Here is a 13,221-nt window from a genome sequence, read left to right as displayed (position 1 = left end):
TGGCATGAACATACGCATTCATTTCTCTAGAAGAGATGTGACAGTCCACTCTGAGTGGCATTGTTTTGTACAACCGTGGGGGAAACCCTCTTAATCAGATGACGACATTCAACTTCAAAGGAAACCTGGAAACCAAGCAACCAGACCAGTCTCTTCAGTTACAGCCAACTGCTGACCCAGATAGCCTAATATCCAGCCACTGCCCTTTCTATAATTATGTCTGAAGAATTATGGTTGATCTCCCGTGTGAAGGACAAAACTGAATTACTTATAGATGGCAACATGATACATGAGGACCAAAGAAAGTTCCATTCTACAGTCCTCACAATTCCTAGAAACTATTGGGGAAGTAAAAGAAAGTTTTCTTATGTTCTTAAAGAAATTTAGATCCTGGTGATGTCAAAATTAAAATGCTCTGACACAGCAGTTCGTCTTCTCCAGCTGTATCTTATTGAAGCACTGGCACATAGGTAAGGAAGCTTGGTGCAGCACTGTTGGAAGAACAAACATTTTAAAAAAATCCAACTGTCCACACATGGGAGTGTGGTATGTCTCTGTGTATTGACACAAAGATGTTTTGCTGTGGTAGACACTTAAGACTGGATATTCAATACCGGTGTCCAACTCTTGCAGCAAAGCATCACCCATCTGGCCAATGCTACATAAGTGGAAGGTTATTCGGGACAGCAGTGAGGGGTGGTGATGGATGTTTCTGGGGAATTATTTATTTCCTAATAAAAGAGAACTAATGTGGTTGAAGCTGCCTTCTCCTCTCTGAATCTTCAATGTGCGCTAGATGTTCGGAGCTGCAGTGCCCATTTTGTGCCCATGAGATGGTAAGCATGGAGGCAAAAGCCCACTGGCCAAGGATTACAGAGAGGAGACAGAGGGGTTCCTAATGGAACTTTTGACCAGCTATGTGAGTGCCAGCTGCTGCCTCAGAGAAAATATGAGAAAAAATATGTGAGACTTCCCACATATTTAAATCACTCTACATTTTCTATTACTTGCAGCTAAACACATTCCAATTGAAGTAACTGTCAAAGGAAAAACTCAAATTGCCCAGCAATGTGCATATTGTCCTATTTTGTAAAATGAAATTTTACATGTATACATAATAGTGATACAGACATCAAAAAATTGGAAGGGTAATAGTAATTAACCAGTATTGGGCACCTACTGTGTGACAAGCATACCTTATCACGTTAAGCCTCACAATCTGTAAAGGTAGATGTTTTATTGTTTTCACCACTTATAAGTGAGGAAACTGAGGCTTCAGGAGCTTTTCCAAATTGTACAACTAGCAGATGGTTAGCCTGGAACCTGGAGCCAGGTTCTCTCTGCTCCTAGAGACAGTGCTTGGACCACCCTATGCAGACCCCACCCACACCCGTGCCCGAGGTGCCGATTACTAATACTGTGTGTGCTTAGCCGCTCAATTGTGTCTGACTCTTTGCGACCCTGTGGACTGTAGCCTCCCAGGCTCCTCTGTCAATGGGGATTCTCCAGGCCAGAATACTGAAGTGGGTTACCATGCCCTCCTCCAGGGGATCTTCCCAGTCCAGGGACTGAACCCAGGTCTCCCTCATTGCAGGCGAATTTTTTACTGTCTGAGCCACAAGGAAGCCCATTACCAATACAGACCCCACCAGCTCTAACGCAGCTATTTCTAGGGGGTGGTTTAGGGGATGGGCCGTTTCCATAGTGTTTCCTTTTCAATAAGCAAGTATTATTTTTGTTTTGAAAATACAAATGTAGAGAAATTGAAAAAATAAAGAATTAATAAAGTAACTCTGGTGTTAGGCACTGTGCTGGGAATATTTCTTTCTTCCAGATTTGAATATCAACTATAAATATCCATTCAGTCACATAAGCCTTTTGGAATTAAAAAGCATCCTTTTCAAACATACGAAAGGAACCTGGCTAAGCAGATTGCCAATATTTTGTTATGTGACCTATACCCCAGATAAGTTATCTGCCAGTCTGACTCCTGCCCCATGAAGGAATGAAACCCTGCAGGAAATACATGTGAAGAATGCTTTTGAGTCTTTGAATAAGAGTTTTATGAATCATTTTTCTAGTGGCTGGATTTCTCATCTCCTACCTGTTACCAAATGATTGCTTCTTAGGGTCTTTAAAGAAAAAAAGTTCATCAAGAAAAAGCAGGTCTGTGTTCCAGGTTCTATTTACAGCTGACTTATAGGCCTTGGCAGCCTTCAGGTCAGCCAGCCGGAGAGATTTCCTTGAGGGCTCGCCCAGTGATCTCAACCACGTGGTCTGAGGCACTTTCCCTTAAAGGTCCTGGCACCACGGTACAGATTTCTAATCAGCTCTGAAACTGCAGAGGCACTGATCAGCCCTTAGAGATAAGGCTTTCTTCTGCAGTGAGAAAAGAATCTGAAAATTTACCCGCCGCCATGGGGGACAGAAGCCCCTTCGAAACGGACATGCTTACCCTGACCCGCTACGTTATGGAAAAGGGGCGTCAGGCCAAAGGCACTGGGGAGCTCACGCAGCTACTCAACTCCATGCTGACGGCCATCAAAGCCATTTCCTCGGCCGTGCGCAAGGCGGGCCTGGCCAACCTGTGAGTGAGATCCCGTTGCGACCCCGGCCCGGTGGGGGTGGGTAGAGCTGCAGGAGTCTGGGCCGGAAGCTGGGTCAAAAGTATTAACCTGCGCGCCCTGCAGGGAAATGGTCTTTCAAGTTTCTGCCAGGTGTGCTTTGATAAGAGGGCCTTTGACTTGTTTCAGGAAAGGCACAAAATTCTTGGAGACATTCTATGGAGAAAAAAAGCATCATTTTTTCCAGTCGCTGTGTATTCTAATGACAACAAGCTCGGGGGCTTGTTCCATGAAAACATATTAAATCTGAAATCTGTTAGTTGTTTGGTCATGTCCGACTCTTTGCAACCCCATGGACTGTAGCCCACCACTCTCCACTGTCCACAGAATTTTCTAGGCAAGAATACTGGAGTGGGTTGCCCTTTCCTTCACCAGGGGATCTTCCCGACCCAGGGATTGAACTTGGGTGTCGTGCATGGCAGGCAGATTCTTCACCCTCTGAGCCAACAGGGAAGCCCACCTCTGACAAGGTGACTCTTATTTGCATTCTCACTGGCACAAAGCGACCGCCGGGAGACTTGAGACGGCTCCTGACGCCCTGGGCAGATAGGAGCGGTTTTATTGTCACGGCCTTTGCCCATAGTTGTCAGGAGCTAGAAATCATTTACCGAATCTTTCTTTCTCTCATTTACCAAATCTTAAAGCCCGTCATCCATCTCCTGTTCATCATTGAAAGAAGTGTTTTGCTTTTAAAACCAGTTGTTATTTCTTCTCTGTGACTCAAGCTTCTGTCCACTTGGTATGCAGGACGCTGGGAGGTGCTGGCCTGGGAGCGGGGAATGAAGGGCCTTCTTCCACTTTGCTCTCTTGGAGCTTCACCCAAGCCCAGGAGGCCAAGTTCAGGCTGTGCCGCTGATCCTCACAGCCGAGGGTCCGGTTCCAGTCTGTGGTGAAAAGGAGCAGTCTTTGGGTTTCCACTTTCCTGGTAGCAATTCCAATGGAGGTCCTCTCAGAAGATGAAGAGATCTATTATTGATTATTATTATTATTCCAAAATGAAGAAATAGCCAATTCCAATAATTTAAAATATTTATTCTTGGGCATTCCCTGACGGTTCAGTGATTAAGACTCTGTGCTTCCATTGCAGGGTGCATGGGTTCAATCCCTGGTCAGGGAACTAAGATCCTGGCAGCCAAGGGACCAAAAAAAAAGTAAAAAATATTTATTCTTAACAACTTAGCACTTTTAATACCAAAAACAATGTGATAATTATAGAATTTATTTATATTAATGTGAGGTTTCGTGACCCAGTAACCCAGTAATGAGCTCCAAGTCAGAGGAGATTGTGACTGGCTTCCCCTCTCTCTGTGTATTGCTTTAACTGTCTTAGTACCTCGCTTGGCAGTAATGACCGACTCCACCTTTAAGGACCTTCGTGAGTGTGAGCCACAGCCACTTGCCTCTGTTCTGCGCCTGCCTGATGGTGAGCCGGGCTGTGTGTAGAGTAGTTCCCTGGGCTGCCTGCTGAGTGTTACTCAAGTGAATGGGCTCCCTTGTGCAGGGGGCTGGGCAGGGCAGGGGTTATGGCTAATTGCAGCAGAACTCTGACTTCATGGTCATGTAGTGTCCAGAGGAAGTGGACTTAGGGATTGGATAATTCAGGTGTTCCTCTGACTTGGTTTTTCATACCATCTGATTAAAATCAATGGCCCACTCTCGCTAAGGCCTGTAAAAATGTAAAATGGCTTGGATACTAATATTCTCTAACTAACTTGTGGGGCTGTTATAAGGCTTAGTAAGTCCATGTGATGATGATTTTGACATTGCCAGCCCCATAATAAATGCTCAGTAAGTGCTCATTATTTGTTGTTGTTCAGTCGCTCAGTCATGTCCGACTCTTAGACTCCACGGACTGCAGCATGCTAGGCTTCCCTGTCCTTCACCATCTCCTGGAGTTTGCTCAAAGTCTTGTCCCTTGAGCTGATGATGCCATCTGACCATCTTATCCTCTGTCATCCCTTTCTCCCCCTGCCCTCAATCTTTCCCAGCATCAGGGTCTTTTCCAATAAGTCGGCTTTTCACATCAGATGGCCAAAGTACTGGAGCTTCAGCTTCAGCATCAGTCCTTCCAATGAATATTCAGTGTTGATTTCCTTAAGAATTGACTGGTTTGATTTCCTTTCTGTCCAAGGGACTCTCAAGAATCTTCTCCAACACCACAGTTCAAAAGCATCAATTCTTCAGCACTCAGCTTTCTTTATAGTCCAACTCTCACATCCATACATGACTACTGGAAAAACCATAGCTTTGAATATACAGACCTTGGTTGGCAAAGTGATGTCTCTGCTTTTGAATATGCTGTTTAGATTTGTCATAACTTTTCTTTCAAGGAGCAAGTGTCTTTTGATTTTGTGGCTGCAGTGATTCTGGAGCCCAGGAAAATAAAATCTGCTATGGTTTCCACTTTTTTCCTCAACTATTTGCCATGAAGTGATGGGACAGAATGCCATAATCTTAGTTTTTTGGATGTTGAGTTTCAAGCCAGCTTTTTCACTCTCCTCTTTCATCCTCACCAAGAGGCTCTTTAGTTCTGTTTCCCTTTCTGCCATTAGAGTGGTATCATCTGCATATCTGAGGTTGTTGGGTTCCAAGTCCAGTTCAGTTAAGTCGCTCAGTCAAATCCGGCTCTTTGCGACCCCATGGACTGCAGCACGCCAGACTTCCCTGTCCATCACCAACTCCTGGAGATTGCTCAAACTCAGGTCCAAACCTGGGGAAATTTGCGGGCTAGCAGGTTGATGTTGCCAACTGACCACTAGATGGCGGGCGCAGCCCGTGGAAACAAAATGTCAGACTTTCACACTTGATCGGAGGGTAGAGGCAGGATTCTTCAGTTAGGCAGAGACCATGTGTTCTGCCAATTCAGATATTTCTGTCGCTTTCCCATTCAGGGGGCTTCAAGCCCCTCATTCCTCTGCTTCCTCTTTTTTGGAAGATATTTCTAGGCACATGCTCCATAAATGCAAAACTAATCAGAAAGTCTCATATTTTTCTTTTTTTTCTCTGCTTCCTGCTGTAGGAAGAAGGGAATGCTGACCCCAGAATCCTCTCCACAGCTTCCTAATGTCAAAATGCAGAAAAATTCATTTAAAATTTGTCAGTAAAATTTTAATGTTAGTAAAAGCAGTAAGAAGATAAAAGCATTTTCCTGTCCATGATCTAACTTGGAGCAGTTGTCAGGCAATTAGATCTCTTGTGAATGAGCTTCCATTCTTTCTGAAAGGAGAGGTGTTGATGGAGGGACTGTGGGGAGGGAGGGAGATAGAGCAATATGCCCAGTTCCTGCAAGGAGGGTGCACAGGGTGGGCTGAGGGGTAGAGTAAGGGCAGGGTTAGTGTGGTGTTGGGGAGAGGTGTTTGCAAAACACAGAACAGAGAGCCTGTTTCTCTTCCCCATCACCCACAGGCCCCAGGCACCCCAGCTTTTCATTCTCCAGTAGAAGCTGCATTAAACAGGAAAACTGAGTTTCCAGGGTTTGTGAATGCTGTAAATGCTGACGCAGAACAGTCTAGTTTTGTCACTGTTGTGTGTTTGTTTGCTTTTATTTTGAAGCAGGAGGTACAGTCTTTGAGGTCAGCCTACCAGTATCATTTTCCAAGGCAGAGCTCATCACATCAGACATCAAGTAATGGGGGACACCTGTTGGGGAGAGGGGAGATGTTGTCAGTCGGGGAAAAGGGATGGGAAATGAGTTGTCTCCCGGTTTAGGGTAAATCAGTGGCGCTCAACCCTGGCTACTTGTTAGAAACACTTGAAGAATCCTTCAATAAATAAACGGTGTTAACAAAAAGGAGAGGCAGGAATTACTTTCCTGCCATCCATTCTTTGTAATTCAGAGAAGGTGTACTGAGCCTCTGAGCACTGTGGAAACAGGCACAGTGAGTCATAGCCCTTGCCTGCAGTGAGCAGACAGTCCAGCAGGGAGGACATTCCTATGAACAGACTGTGAGCTGCTGTGGAAGGCCTGGTATGTGGTGGGACCAGGGAAGCTTCTAGAAGGGGTTAGGAGGGCTAAGCTGTCGGTGGGCAGAAAGCACTCCCATGGGGTGGGGGGACACCCCATGACTGAAGGTGGGAAGGAGAGAAGCAGCTTGCGGGGTGCCGGTGGCCTCAGGACGTTTGCGGCTGTTGGAATGTGGAAGGCTGGAGGGGAGTGAGAGAAGAGCATGGAGCCCGGGGACAGTGAACCAGGAGTCCATGGAAGGCAGGCGTGTGCCCACGCAGGCTTCCAGAGGCTGAGGGTGAAAGGCTAAGAGGCAAGGCCAAGTGTGGGGCCAGGGCTTCCTTGATGGGGTCTGAAGCCAAGTATGGGGGACTTGGGGACTCTGGGAGAGATGGGGGTGATCTGACTGGCTTTTTAGAAGGTTCCTACCCACGAGGACGGGAGCTGGAGACTTTAGATAGCAATCCTCTATAACCCAAAGCACCCAAATAGAATTTTTACACTGGCACTCTTTCTTATATTGCTTGGTAATGGTAATAAAGAACCAAATTAAATTTTATCCCTAATTTCCTTCTTTATTCAAGTAATGCCAGGCTGCCAGCAGAACAGTTTTTAATTCAGCCCAACAGGCCACTATTTGAGGATAATCAACAAATACTAGAAATTCCAAGGCTGGAAACCCACAGTCCTTTACTTTTTAAAGTTTTTAATTATGGTGATGTGTCTGACTTTATGAACTCCCCCTCCATCTTTCAGGGCCCTGAGGGAGGCGGGGGTGGGGCAGAGCTGTACATTAGTAAGATTGAATTCTATAGTGTTACTGGAGTGACTAGGGACTTGCAACAGTGGCTCCGAGTCACGGTTAAGAACCAGCGCTGTGAGACAGGACGCACTCGGTCATATTTATAATCTGGAGACCCTGGAGCCATGAAGGGAAAATAGGGATACAGGGGAGGTGTCTTGGCGTCCTGGCATGTTCGCTGGAGTCTGGGCTCCCTTCCTGATTTCCTCCAGCTTTTTGCTGTCTTAGGTACGGAATCGCGGGAAGCGTGAACGTGACGGGGGATGAGGTGAAGAAACTGGACGTGTTATCCAACGCCCTGGTGATCAACATGCTCCAGTCCTCCTACAGCACCTGCGTCCTGGTGTCGGAAGAGAATAAAGAGGCCATTATCACCTCCAAGGAGAAGAGGGTACGTGTGGCCGCCGGGCTGAGGTTCTTCTATTCACCATTAGAGGGCGCAACAGAACTGGGAAGAATCTTGGATTGCCTTGCTTTTAGTTTCTGGGATTTTCCTCAATTGCTTAATTTTTGTTTTCCAGAAACGATGGCTTGCATATTTCTTCACTTTGAAGTTTTATGCTGTCTGGTCGAAAAGACTCCATAATAAGGAAGTGATTCATTCAGGAAATATATCAGTGCTTTACCGAAACTTATCAGTGGACAGGGTTCATTTTGGGTTTTCACCTAGTGTAACAAATCCCAACGTTTTGGAGCTTGATAATCAGATCCAGTAAAAAGCAGAGTTCCTGGAAAGAGTGATATTTTTGGTCTTTTACTCTTCTCATCCCCACAATCCTCACCCCTTCCCCAAGGGGGTTTGGTTCTAGCAGAGATTTCTTCAGGCCTGACAATCTGTTAGACTAAAACAGAAAAGAAATTGTAAAGATTGTTGCTCTTGCCTTAATACAATGGTAAACTTGTTTAGCTCATGGCATGCCTGGGGAGGGTCTATATTCAGTATGGTTCCACAGTTTATTTTTTAAAAAATTCGTGGCCAAAAATTCAACCCATGTTCAGTTGCAATACAGTAATACCAAATAAATGTCAGCACTGTTGGCTCTTGTTTTATGCACTGGGTCTTGGGACAAGATGCCATTTCTTTATGATTAGCTGAAAGGATGGAAAAAGTAAAGGCAAATTTATTAAACACTTACTGTATACTGGGGACTGTGCAAAAGCCCTTTGTATTTGTTGTCTCACGTAATTCAGGCTAAGTCACACCTGTTATTTTCAACTCAACTGTCACAGCAGCTTCTGAACATTCTCCATTGTGTGCTTGACATTGAACAAATAACTGCTGAATGCATGCATGAATGAATGGGCTGATTTGGATTATCTACAGGGAGAATGAAAGATTTCCAAGTTTATGGATTCCACTCCCCCACCCCTACCTTCTATTGAGAAAGAAAGAAGGAAGGAAAGAAAGGAAAGACAAATTAAGCTAGGGCAGTACTCATTGGAAAGTCAGGGGTAAAGTAGCTAAGCAGTGGGAGAAATGATTCCCATTTTACTTGATGTTGTGCTGGCAGTATTTAATGAGCCAGGAGACCCTCGTCCCCATCATTAAAGCTCTCACAGAACCTTGTACCTAAGAGGTCTATAAAAAGTATCTGGTGATTTCTTTCTACCAAGTTGTCTGTGACAGCAGTGTGGGTAGACATGAGGGACCTGGTATCTCAGGACCCCACCTGGTCTGTCTTCTGGTCTTCACATCAGAAAGGAAAGGTGGATGCAGCAAAACCCAAAGGAATACTTTTATTCTGCTGTTGCACTTACATACAGCTGCTATCTTAATAAGAGAGGCCCAGAGGCCCAGGGACCTTGTTCTGAAGTTTTCTTTTGGTAACAATGTGCCAAAATGAAGAAAGCCTGTCTTGGGAGAAGCTCGATGTATCAACAATTCAATAATGACCTTACTATGGACTTAGGTAGAACTTGTCCAAGTTTATCTTCAGCTTCTCCAACTCCTTCCAGCACAGTGCCCAGTTCAGACCTGGTTTCCTCTTGCACTTTCAGCAATTCCGAGTTCCCAGTGGTCCCAGGTAGGAGGGGAGGATGAAGCCAGGGTAGGTGGGAGCAAAGATATTTGAGGGTAGATGGGACCTCCATTAGCATCAGCTAATCTATTTATGGGCAAATGAGCTCTGAACTGCACAATTAATATATGTGGATATGCTCTGCATTCCTAAGTAATTGTAGTTTTTGATAAGGATATCCCTTTGCTCTAAATCGCTTTTGATGGGGTGTTACCTGCCAGACTCATCCACTTACAGAGTGTGTTGACTGGAACAGGGTGTTGACTTACACAGTGTGTTGACCTGTGTTGATCAGGTGTTCTGCCCTCTGTGCATGTAGGGGAAATACGTGGTCTGCTTTGACCCACTGGACGGATCTTCCAACATCGACTGCCTGGCTTCCATTGGAACCATATTTGCCATCTACAGAAAGGTGAGCAAACAGTCTGCTCTTTAACACCTCCTTCCTCTGGTGGTTTCAGGAAGGTTCCTGGGCTCGGAGCCACGAGTCTGGGGTTCTAACCTTTGTCCTCCCACTCAGCAGACACACCATGGCAGGCAAGCTACGAACCTCCCTCTGCCTCAGGATCCTCACTGAAGGCCTGAGTTGGTCTTTTCCCTTCACCCTCTTCTCAGTGTTCATGGGGAGGTAGGGTGAGAGGATACATGCGACCTTGTTTTGAAAATCTGGATGCGATACAAATGCCAGACATGGAGTTAGGTTCCAAGCGACATCCGAAGGCCCCTGTGTTCCTTCCTTAGGTATCTCAAATCTTATTGCATTCATTTTCTGTTGCTGCTGTGACAATTCACACGCATTTAGAGGTTTAAAACAACACCCATTTATTGTGTCCCAGTTCTTGGGTCAGAAGTCTGACAGCATGGCTGAGCTCTATCTGATAAGGCCCAAATCTGGGTGTCAGCTGGCCTGGTCTTCTATTGAGAAGAGCTTGCTTCCAGGCTCATTGAGGTTGTTGGCAAAATTCAATGAAATAGTCAATATCCATCCCCTCAGTAGTTACAGTTTTTTGTTCTTGTGATGAGAACTTTCAAGATCTACTCTCACATTAGTTGCTCAGTCATGTCTGACTCTTTGCCACCCCATAGATTGTAGCCCACCAGGCTCCTCTGTCCATGGAGTTCTCCAGGCAAGAATACTGGAGAGGGTTGCTATCCTCTTCTCCAGATCTTCCTGACCCAGGAATCGAACCTGGGTCTCCCACATTGCAGTCAGATTCTTTATCATCTGAGTCACCAGGGAAATTTCATAGCAGCTTTCAAATATACAGTGTGGTATTGTTAACTGTAGTCACCATGCCATCCATTACATCCCAAGGACTTATTTATTTTACAACTGGACGTTTGTACCTTTGACCACCTTCACTCACTTCACCTACCTCCATCCCCTGATTCTGGCAACCACCAATCTGTTCTATGAGCTGTTTTTTTTTTTTCTTTGAGTCCACATATAAATGAGATCACATAGTACTTATCTTTCTCTGACTTATTTCATTTAGCATAACACTGTCAAAGTTCATTCATATCATCACAAATTGCAGGATTTCCCTCTTTTTCATGGCTGAATTTTATGTGTGTGTATATATATACATATATATATATATATATGACTTCCCCGGTGGCTCAGACAGTAAAGCATCTGCCTACAATGCAGGAGACCCGGGTTCAATCCCTGGGTTGGGAAGACCTCCTGGAGAAGGAAACGGCAACCCACTCCAGCATTCTTGCCTGGAAAATCCCATGGACAGTGGAACCTGGTAGGCTATAGTCCATGGGGTCACAAAGAGTCAGACACGACTGAGTGACTTCACTTTCACTTTCATATATATATATGTATACATGTATACATATATATATGCATATTTGAAATAGTGATTTCATTTCCTTCATGTGTATACCCAAAAGTATAATTCCTGGAAATTATATAGCTCTATTTTTAGTTTTCTGAAGAACCACCACACTGTTTTCCGTAGTGGCTGTATCAGTTTACATTCCTACAGGCAGTGCACAAGGGTTCCGTTTTCTCCACATCCTCACCAACATGTGTCCTCTCTCATCTTTTTACTTAGTCCTGGCAGGTGTGAGGTGATATCTCATTGTGGTTTTGATCTGCCTTTCCCTGACGGTTAGTGATGTTGGACACCTTTTCATGTACCTGTGGACCCTTTGTATGTCTTCTTTGGAAAAATGTCTATTTGGTCAGATTGTTTGTGTTTTTTGCCATTAAGCTGTGTGAGTTCTTTATATATTCTGAATATTCATCCCTTATTCTATGTATAATCTGCAAACGTTTTTGCCTTTTCCTTTTTTATGATGGTCTTAATAGCGTCTTAAAACCAACTGATTTAAAAATGAAAAGGAATAATGAAGGAGGCTGTGCATGTGTGCAGACAGGGGATATGTTGGAAATCTCTATTTCTTTCCCACATTTTTTCTGAGATTCTAAAACTGTTCTAAAAAAAATGGAGTCTGAAACAAAAAAAAAGAGGGATATTATTATATATAATATGGGCTATTCACATATGGATTTTGGTGATTTTCAAACACAGAGATATTTTGTCTTAAAATTTAAGTAAAGCACAGGCTTTGAAGGCTAGTCCAAATAACCATAGATCCTCTCTGATTGTATTGCTAAATACGGGGGACAATGTTGCTTAATGGTCTAGTGAGAGAGCAGGTTGCTCGAGCTCTAATTACCAAAAAACTGCAAAAGTAAAGACACTGTAAATAAAATGAACAGGCAGATGACAACTAAGGAAAATGTTTGCAACATATAAGGAATTTACGTTTTTCATATATAAAAAGCAAATCAACACTGCCTGCATACCAAGTTGCCTCAGTCATGTCCGACTCTGCTGCCTATGGACTGTAGCCCACCAGGCTCCTCTGTCTGTGGGATTCTCCAGGCAAGAATATTGGAGGTGGCCGAGCCCTCCTTCAGGGGATCTTCCTGACCCAGGAATTGAACCCAAGTCTCTTATGTATCCTGAATTGGCAGGAGACCACTAGCATCATGTGGGAAGCCCAAAATCGATAATAAGAAGATGAATATCCAGATAGAAAAGTAACCAATGACATGAAACAGGCAACTTACAAAATAAATAAAATGGTCAATTAATATACAAAAATTTACTTTATTAATTATACAAAATGGAAACTAAAGCAAGTTTCTTTTTTTTTTCACCCATCAAGTTGACCAAGTTGAAAAAACAACACTATATTAGGTTTATCAGATTAAATTAAAATGAATGCTCTTGTCACTGGTACCAGCCTTCTCATGGCGAACGGGCTTGCGTAACTCTGTGAAGTTATGAGCCATACTGTGCAGGGCCACTCAGGACAGATGAGTCATAGTGAAGAGTTGTGGCAAAATGTGGTCCACTGGAGGAGGCAATGGCAACACACTCCAGTATTTTTGCCAGGAGAACTCCATGAACAGTACGAAAAGATAAAAGCATATGACACTAAAAGATGAGCCTCCCAGGTTGGAAGGTATCTAATATGATACTGGGGAAGAATGAAGGGCAATTACTAACAGGTTCAGAAAGAATGAAACCGCTGATCAAGGAGGAGACGGCAAGACTGAACATCTGCTTTTTAGTAGATGTTAGTGAACATTACATGTTAGGAATTAGTGAACTAAAATGGATGGGAATGGGTGAATTTAATTCAGGTAATCATTGTATCTACTACTGTGAGTAAGAATCCATTAGAAGAAATGGAGTAGCCCTCATAGTCAACAAAAGTGTCTGAAAGGAAATACTTTGGAGCAACCTCAAAACTGGCAGAATGATCTTAGTTCATTTCTGAGGCAAACCATTCAGCATGACAGTAATC

General features: G+C 44.1%; 1 protein-coding gene across 1 annotated transcript in view; it reads left to right on the top strand.

Annotated features, from left to right (window-relative positions):
- Positions 1-2,313: 2,313 nt before the first annotated feature.
- Positions 2,314-13,221, top strand: part of FBP2 (fructose-bisphosphatase 2) — a 43,690-nt gene continuing 32,782 nt past the window's right edge. The window contains exons 1-3 of the mRNA XM_043453695.1: positions 2,314-2,587; positions 7,598-7,760; positions 9,707-9,799. Coding sequence (XP_043309630.1) covers positions 2,418-2,587; positions 7,598-7,760; positions 9,707-9,799 — 426 coding nt within the window. The 5' untranslated portion in view covers positions 2,314-2,417. The remainder of the gene's footprint in view (positions 2,588-7,597; positions 7,761-9,706; positions 9,800-13,221) is intronic.

This window comes from Cervus canadensis, chromosome 30 (assembly GCF_019320065.1).
Source record: "Cervus canadensis isolate Bull #8, Minnesota chromosome 30, ASM1932006v1, whole genome shotgun sequence".
Taxonomy (NCBI): Eukaryota; Metazoa; Chordata; class Mammalia; order Artiodactyla; family Cervidae; genus Cervus; species Cervus canadensis.
Note: the sequence above shows the minus strand (reverse complement) of the source record. Positions and strands in the feature narration are given on the sequence as shown.